We start from the raw sequence: 9,504 nt of genomic DNA, 5'->3' as shown, positions 1-9,504 counted from the left end.
GCGAGGTAAGCCAAAGGTGGTGCATGCCAACAGGCTTTGGCATTATCATGGTCCAGGACATTTCAGTTGGGACGAAGTGAACAAAGGAACAAATGACACTGCTGAAGAGGTGTCACCTGAAAATGCCACTGTCGAAGAAGAAACTCGACTCGAATTTGAGAAGGGAAACAGCGAAGCCCTTGATGAAGTTACTATCACTGATGTGACTGTTACTGATGATAGGACATTTCCTGATGAAGCACCTTCAAGAACCTTCCACTGGAGGGGCAGGAAATAATATTCCTCCTGCCTGTTGATGTTGCCACCTGTATCTGATTATTGGCTCCATAATTTCTCTGCACCATTACCAATCCCTTCTCTCTGAGCATTCTTTAGCTCTGGTCTCATTCTTCTTTGATTCCAATTCTGCAAATTATTTTCTGATTCTGGATTATACTCCAGTTTTCTTGGCTACATATTTCTTATACTTTAGATCAGTAGCTCCCAGTTTGTTTGTTTTTTCAAACTGAAGACCAACTGGTTCTGATCCCAAGATTTCACAGACCACTTAATACAATGTTAAATTTTAAAGTACTTTTAAATCACACTGTAAAACAATATATTGCATTAGCTATATTTAAAAAAAAAAATTTTTTTCAAACATCTTTCTGACTGGCTGAAATCTCTCTCTACGGACAAACAGTTAGGAACCATTAGTCTAAATTATCATCTTCCTGCATTGTACTTTAGTAGTTTATACTTTTATGATTTTTCTTGTTCACCAGGTTCTCAAAACTTTTGTTGCATGGGTGTTCTGCTTTTCAGTATTTCAGAAAAATAAGATAACCTGATTTGAATTTAACATTTTTAGAATTAAAATGAACTTGAAATAGGTATTTATCTCCTACCTTCCCAAAACCAAATTTTCAATAAAATCTATCTAGATTATAATGGAAAAGCAAAACTTGTGTAAGATTTTTTTATGCTTCCTCGAGAAGTCATGTGGAAGGTGGGAGAGTGAAGTATTATCGGTTAGCAACACATGCATAAAGGACGTTTGAAATCTCGAGTCACATGTTTTACGAGTTTGAAATTGGCAAGGAAAAACTTTTGGTATTTCAGAGGTAAATACCTGTTTGAAATGAATTTTATTTCTTATTAACTTGTAAAATTAACAGTTGATTAACAGTATGCCATTTTATTTTATGCTGTACATATATTAAATTTTTAACTTTAGAGAACAAATTTTAGTTATACAAACTGCATATAACATCAGACTTGTAGAAAGTGAGCATTAATGGTTTTATGCATTAGTGTAAGCAACCTGCTTGTTAATTTTGTTTTTGTTATTTTTCAGTTGGAAAAATGAATTTGTAATGTGGTTTCATATGAATAATGTATATATTGGGCAAAATACGCTCACAAAGTTAGAAAGAAATACAAATAAGTTATTAGAAATCGTTGAAGTATTTCATGCTAACATGCTAGCTTTATTAAGAGTTACATAATTACATTAAATTCTTATTCCTTACATCTTCAATTTTGTGCTTTTCATAATCTTACCATATAAAGAAAATTTCAATAAAGAAATAAGCTATTTCATCCTGCATAAGTACCCGTATATATTCTTTACACTACAGTGTAGATTAGCATATTAAAACACTTGGCAAGAACAAAAGCTCTGCTGTGGCAGGGAAGTGTAGAATGTCATTTGTGTTATTTTAAGTGTGAAGTTTCTTTCTATAACCACATGTTCGTCATGTATCAGAAATCAGCAACTTGAAGAAAAAAAAAGTGTTTATGATATTAAGTTACAAATTTAGAAATTTATGACTTCCAGGAAGACAAGTGTACCAAACAGCTGTCTGTAATAAGCTTGTTAGCACTGCTAACACAGCATAAACCACAGTTTGGGTACTGTAAATTGTAATGATAGCCACATGCAGTTTTTTCTACGTAATATCTTAACACTGACTTGATTGATCACTTACGAGCACTTACAAAAGTACTTGTGAAATTTGATTATTAGTTGATTTTATAGTACTCTCATTATATGTTCTTCTGAAGGAAATATCTCTCTATATTTATATGAACCTCTCGGATGTTAAGGAAATGATTTGTAGTTTTGATTTATATTAAAGTTTGAAATTTATTTTTGTTTCACAGGAAATAGTAAAAACTTTCTGAATTTTAGTAAATATTTTCATGGTTTTAAAACTAAAAGTTTGGCTGCAGATGTACTGTTGTTAACCCTGAGGTTACTGACGTGTTTTTTTTTTATAACACACTGTACAAGTGGTGGTACATATTGCATCATACTGAGTAGCATTATTCTTGTGCCTGTTGCAACAGTCAGTGTTACAAACTGGCTAAAAAATTAACTGAAGTCACTTATTGCCAGCGTAAAATAAACGGTGACTCCAATGGTAATTAATTAGATTAACTGCAATATTGTTGATATTTTTGTTAAAATTTTCTGGTGTGTTTCACTCGTATCCTACTAGGGACCCTTTAACCTACAAAGTAATGGGCCAACAGGAAATATGGTTCATAAATATATTACCAATGGGAACCATATGGACCCATCATCAATTCTAAGAATAAGCAGTTTGTTCTCAGTACAAAGTTAAGAAAATACAGACAACTGAAGCTATCAATTTTGTTGTTGTTGTTGTTTCTGTTTTTTATTTAATGTAATGGCTTTTTAGTTCTCAGTTTTTGACAGTAACACTCTTGGTGTTTAAACTTGATATTCTGTAACAACTTGCTACCTTTTTAAAGTTTTGATTTTTTAATGTATTATTCTTAAATTTTAACAATCCAGTAACTTCTCAAGAATGTAAAGATTTTAATTAACAGTAACATTAACAGATGCCACATCACAATAAGGCTAATAATGTAAATCAAGTTATACTTTACTGGCCCTGTCAGGTTTCTGGTAAGAATAATGTATTGTAGTATTTGAAGTTCATCTTGTTTTTATGTGTCACTGTAACTGAAATGTGTTTCTTGGCACCAGACCTGCTCGACTACAACAAATAAAGTTTTAATTGAAGTATTTTTAATATCAGTCCTTCATAAGACAGTTAAGTTTTAAAGTGTTGAATATCTTGAGGAGGAGTATGGCATTTAGTAACAGGTATCTAATGCATACATGTGTGTGTGATATTACATTGAGGTTGATGATAATTTTAACCACGTCATTATGAACTTTGGTGCTGAGTGAAAGGCCTAATGACAGCAACATACAGCGATGGAATATAGATTGTACATATTGTACATATTGGAAATCCATTTTGAGTCAGTTCAGTAAAGAAGGTTGAGATCTAATTTATCTGTTTTAGTGGGATTTAGTATCGTGTAGAGCTTAATGATTAACTCCTCTAATAAAGATAATCAATCACCAACAAACATCTGTTACATAAATTAGTGTAATTTGAAGTAATTGATTAAATGTCACGAGAAAAATTAATTAATCATAATAAATATTTTCAGTTATTGTTTTTTTTTCACTAACCATGTATTTGAAATATTGTCATTTTGATTTCTTATTATTACGTTTGATTAATTCAAGGTTGTTCAACTAATCAATATTATTGTTTCCAATTATTACTATTTTCCATTATTCCAACTATCCAATTCTCAGATCAGAATAATCAATTTTGAATGCAATCGATTAACGAGCAAGAAAATCGATCAAATGTTGACCAACTTCATATTGGAGTAGGAAGGTTAACTATACTTTTGTATCTACACAAAGTGTAGCATGCTTTTAGTAAAATTTACAACTCTGTTTTTACATTAAAATTACACCTATTATAAAAGTATGTGAATTGATGATGTCAGTCTGACTCAGTCTCTAACAAGTCGAGGTGCAAAGTGATTTTCATGTAAAGAACAAAAAATACTTTTTTCTATTGTACAGTTTGCATTTTCTTAACCTCTAGATTCCCCACAATGTGTATATACTGTTTTTTCATTATCTCTATATATATTGTATCTGGTACTTACACTCTTGTGCCACAAACTTTCACTAAATCTGTAATGTAGGGTAAAATGAAAAATTTGTAACTCTGACATCAAATACATAGTAACATGTTGAATGGTACTCTGTAAAAGGTCATGGCATGTTCACCTCGACCCCTACCCATGCATATAGGGTTAATTGATTATAAACTTCCACTAATTTCCTAGCTCTACATGCATTACTGCCAATTGTCTTGTTCAACTAGCTAAGATGTTCTACAACCTAAGATTTGTCATCTCATACAACTGATATTAATAACATTTGAACTTAAATTTGTATTTTCTAACCCAGTGTGGCTGAAGCTGTATTATAGAATGTCTTCTTGTTGAACATGTCACAACTGTGAAACTGTTTGTTTGATTTGTACCCTCAATAAAGGGAGGAGGAAATCTGATACCAAGAATTTATATTGTTGACCAGTAAAGAATGATGTGATTTCAGTTATTATTAACTTTAATATTTTGTTTAGCACTTTTTTGTTCTTTAAATAACTTTATTGAGAAAGAAATAGCAATTCAAGTTGGTTTACTCAACTTTGGTACTAATATTTAGGTTTCTTTCTTTCTTTTAAAAGAAATGAAGTGTTTATTAAAATAAAAATGAAATGTTTCTAAATAAACTATACTATAAATGTTGACTATATCCCCCTTGATGCTAAGTTTTGTTTTGTTTTTTGTCCGATTAGAAATATTTATGGCCCAAAGCTGAAGAAGACGTATCAGTAAAACATGATGTGACCAGACTGAAATACATACATCATTTCACCACATTGTTCTCTAAAGCAACCTTTTCTTGGTTACTTCCACTTTTACGTGACGGAAGGAAAAACCCTCTGGAAATGGAAGATTTGGGGGACTTGCCTGAAGTAAGTAAATGAAACAAACAAGTTTTCCAACAGGGATATTAAAATAAGGCTTAATGTTATAGACTTTAATGAACTAACAGTCAGCAGTTGTTTTAGGACTTATAAAGCAGGGGTATTTGTTCTGTGTTTCAGTTTTGTTTTTCATCAGTTTGTTTTTGTTGTTGTTACTTGTAAAGAGTGAAAATTAGATGTAATTGTATTGAGAATATTCGTTTTATTTTTTACTTCAGATGAAATAAAAAGTGAATACTTAATATAATTAGCAGATTAAGAGTAAGATATAAAACTTAAATGCCTTTTACATTTGTACATTATAACTAGTGGTCATGACTAATTAAGTACTACCATTACTTGTATGATGTAGAATATTTTTATCTGTTCATTGCCAGAAGTATTAATATTCTCAGAGAAAGAAATCCACATTCTGGAGTAGAGAGGATACTCCTAGTAGAAAAAAAAAGCTTCTTACTTTTGGCAGAATTGTTCCATTATTCTTTAAAAAAATATTATACTAGTTGGTTTCCGAAGATTTGAAATGCTTGCTTTGACTTGTGAGAATCAACAAAAGTAAGGTTTAAAAAAATTCAAACAAAATTTTAAAGAAAGTTAAGAAATATTAGTCATTTATCCTGAAGATAGCAGGATGAGTAAGTTGCTATTTTGATCCAAAATTAATTACTCGGTATCTCTACATACAAGTTTTTTATTACTTCTGTATAAACATGCAAAGAAAATTTCAAAGCCCAAATGTAAGATCTACACTGTGATAACTCTGAATGTAGAATGTCAACATGAAACGTCTTATAGATTTTTGAGAAACATGGCTGGGATACTTTAAATTGTGTCTTCGATTTTGATTTGAGACTGATCCCAGAAAATGAGTTTAGACAGATCATGTAATATAAGTTTAGATCCAGCATCATTTTTAAATCTGTTGTTAGTATTTTATCCCAGAGGTACATGTATTTTACGAAGGATGAAATACTGAGTTTTTGAAGACAGGTGCAAGATAACAACAAAATGACTGTCTTTGATCAACCTAAAACATATTATTGTAGACTTCCTATTTCTGTTAATGTTTTGCATAGCATTTTGTTATCAGTAAATAATTGTTTGTTAAAAGTTCTAAAAGCTATTACTTTGTTCTTTAACACAAGTTACGAAGGTTTATTAGTTGTGTATTTGTATTAAGCAGAAACTTTTCTACGACAAACAGTTAATGTTGGTCTCTCAGAAATCCCAGGAAGATGTTAGGTTATGTAATTTATGTCCGAGATAATTAATGAAAATGCAAAGTAAGGTTCTGTTTGTAGATTCGGATACTAATCAGAATTATGATTTAGATCAACAAATGCAACTAGAAGATTGTATAAGTTGTGTTTCATGGAGTGAAACTTAAAATACCCTAAACCTAAAAACTTTTTCTCAACTGCCTAGTAGGCTCGTGTAGTTGTGTAATCGAAATTTTGACTTGTTTTTAGAGTATAGCACTATAACATGGAATATCAATTCTGATAAAAGAGTTAGCACACATGATCACACAGAAAAATGAAATAAACTTCATAAAACACCCTTAACTCAAGAACTTTCAAATAGTTAACTATTCTTCTCTAGTTGTGTAAACAAAATTTGACTTATTTCAAACTTTAACTCAAGAACTTTTGAATAGTTGACTGTTCTTCTCCTTTATTCTCCTGTAGTTGTGTAATCAAAATTTGACTTATTTCAAATCTTAACTCAAGAACTTTTGAATAGTTGACCATTCTTCTCCTTTATTCTCCTGTAGTTGTGTAATCAAAATCTGACTTATTTCAAATCTTAACTCAAGAACTTTTGAATAGTTGACCATTCTTCTCCTTTATTCTCCTGTAGTTTTGTAATCAAAATTTGACTTATTTCAAATCTTAACTCAAGAACTTGAATAGTTGACCGTTCTTCTCCTTTATTTTTCTGAAAAATAATTTAGTTCATTACTTTAATACATTGTAAAATGACATAAGCCAAAAGACAATATTTTTAGAAGTTTTGAGAGGTATCAAACTTATGTAAAAGTTAAGTGTAAAATGCCTCCAAACTTTGATGTCTAGAACAGTATGTAATTGCTTTGTTCAACAAAGCATATAAATGTAGTGAGATTGTTTTCAACTATATAGAGCCAAGAACACATAATTTTAAAGAAGTGGTTCTTCAGTGTCTTCTGTGGAAGTGATAAAACACACCACAGCCTTTGAGATAGTCACAAACTCAGAAATCATACACCAAGTCAATCAGGAACAGTGCCTTTGCACAAGTGAAGACTATGGTCATGAAAGAAAACTCTCCAACCCAAAAGTCTAATGCAAAAAATGTGGATATACCTTTTTTTTTGTACCATTGATAAAATAATAAACAAGGCGTTTTAGTTGATGATGGTTCACAAGCATCTTTACATAAATCCAAATCAATGGCTGCCTTCATGAGAAAGATGGTTGAAGAAGTTGAGTCGTAGCAAGTTCATTGAACTACATTCCCAAAATGCAGCTACAATGATTTTTTGTGCATTTCGTTTGCTTAAGCTTGTGATTGAAATTCATAGATCTTAGAACATTAGCCAAATAAGATAAAGTTTGTTGGACCATTATTAAGAAGCAGATAGAGCATGATCACTAGGATAAATATCATCTTCAGTACTAAATAATTCAAACCTAATTATCACTACAAAAAAGTGTTAGAACTTCTTTGAAAGTGGGCTATTATTATAGTTCTAATTGTTTATGAATCATCTGTGAATGTTAAAAGAATGCAGTTTTAATTACACCTCAGTACTCCTTATGAAATATTATTAAAATTAAAATTGCTTCATGAAAGTTATAATCAAACCAACATAAGTTTAAACTGACCTTTTTTTTTTGTCCTCCTGATCAGTGATAAGTAAAATTTCTACTTATGACTGACATAAAAACATGAAATGTCTAACTCTGAAACTTGCATATCTTGTGGTGAAAATACAGTGTATTTGAATGTAATGTTTACTGGTATCCTCCATGTCTTCTTCAGGCGGATCAAGCCGAGAACCAGTTTAAGAGGTTTTATCATATCTATTTCAAAGAAAAGGTAAGAGGTTTTTGTGAGCACTTACTTATACTTGCTTAACTTGTAATGTAAAAGTTTTATCCAGCACTTAATTATACATGCTTAACTTATAAAAGTTTTATCCAGCACTTACTTATACTTGCTTAACTTGTAAAAGTTTTATCAAGAACTTACTTATACTTGCTTAACTTGTAAAAGTTTTATCCAGCACTTACTTATACTTGCTTAACTTGTAATGTAAGCTGTCTTAAATTTCTTTTATGGAATGTTATTGTTTTGTGTTACGGAGCAGTTGTGGTTAAAAAATTTAGCATATGACACAGTGACCAAGTATGCTCATAACATACCTCACGTTCTTCATACGTTCGTGTTATGTGGCCAAAAATGTTGCTGAAAATGAGGGTACCAAATTGATAAAACAATGTATTCTAATTGTTATAAATAAGAACTGTGTATTAACTTATCTGTAGTTATTACTTGATTGCTTTTTGTAGTTCTGATTGATATGAGTAACTTACTTTGATCAGAAGTTAATATCAACATGCGCTACATAGAAAACCAGGGTTATCTAAGCAAAGTACTTAACGTGTTCATACAGCACTACCCATTCTTCTTACTCTTGTAATATAAAGAGAATAATAAAGTTTCAACTATCCATTTTTGTATTATTTGTTTGTTTTTTTATTTTGACCTTAGTCCCGGTGAATTAGGGGTCAGCTGGTAATTTTTGTAAGCTAAGAGTATTTTACACCTGGCTGGCTAGTCCAGTCAGCACCCATACAAGATGAATATGTCTGGTGGCAGGGATTTGAATTTGCACCCCACAGCTAGCCTGTATTATTTGTAATATGTGAAAAATTTTAAAACAGTCCCATTTTCATTCCATTTTTAATTCTTAGAAATAAAATGCATCAGGTATAACGAGTATTTTGAAGTGTGTTAAAGTAAGTATTATTTACATGTAAGTTGTATATAGTAAAGTTTCCTTTTATGGAGCAGAAACTATAGATATGTAAAAACAAGTAGTAGTAGTATAGAGTATATGTACAAAAGCATAAGTTATGAAAGTATCAGAGAAATATACAGTGGTAAATAATAGATTATTTAGAGATATGACAAGTGAACATATCTTGCAACAAAAGTTAACAGAGCTTTTCAAAAGATCAACCATTTGTAAGAAAATTAATTACAAATAGATATTTGTAATTCTTTCTTGGGGCAATTTTTTTTGTATTATTTTCTTTTGTAGCTTGCCGCAGAAAAAGCTGGGAAGGTAGTGTCTCTGTGGAAGTGCTATTGGTTGACATTTTGGAAGACCTTGGCACTAGGAGGGATGATGAAGATGGTTGGTGATTTGGTAGGGTTAGTTGGCCCTATGGCCATCAATATTATTGTTCTGTATGCAGCAGCTATTCAAGAGGGAACTTTGTCTAAACCTGATCCAACTAAGGTAATGTATTAAAAAATAACCTAACAGTTGCTATATAAACAGACTAATTAGTTATGTGTATATATATATATATATATATATATATATATATATATGTGTGTGTGTGTTATT

The 9,504-nt window shown here is 30.9% G+C and overlaps 1 protein-coding gene across 1 annotated transcript in view; it reads left to right on the top strand.

Annotated features, from left to right (window-relative positions):
• Positions 1 to 4,695: 4,695 nt before the first annotated feature.
• The window catches only part of LOC106474996 (ATP-binding cassette sub-family C member 9-like), a gene marked incomplete at its 3' end in the record, with an annotated part of 27,966 nt that continues 23,157 nt past the window's right edge, over positions 4,696 to 9,504 (top strand). Inside the window, exons 1-3 of the mRNA XM_013935692.1 lie at positions 4,696 to 4,871; positions 7,908 to 7,964; positions 9,193 to 9,393. Coding sequence (XP_013791146.1) covers positions 4,845 to 4,871; positions 7,908 to 7,964; positions 9,193 to 9,393 — 285 coding nt within the window. The remainder of the gene's footprint in view (positions 4,872 to 7,907; positions 7,965 to 9,192; positions 9,394 to 9,504) is intronic.

The sequence above is a fragment of the Limulus polyphemus genome, unplaced genomic scaffold (assembly GCF_000517525.1).
Source record: "Limulus polyphemus unplaced genomic scaffold, Limulus_polyphemus-2.1.2 Scaffold7947, whole genome shotgun sequence".
Lineage (NCBI taxonomy): Eukaryota > Metazoa > Arthropoda > Merostomata > Xiphosura > Limulidae > Limulus > Limulus polyphemus.
Note: the sequence above shows the minus strand (reverse complement) of the source record. Positions and strands in the feature narration are given on the sequence as shown.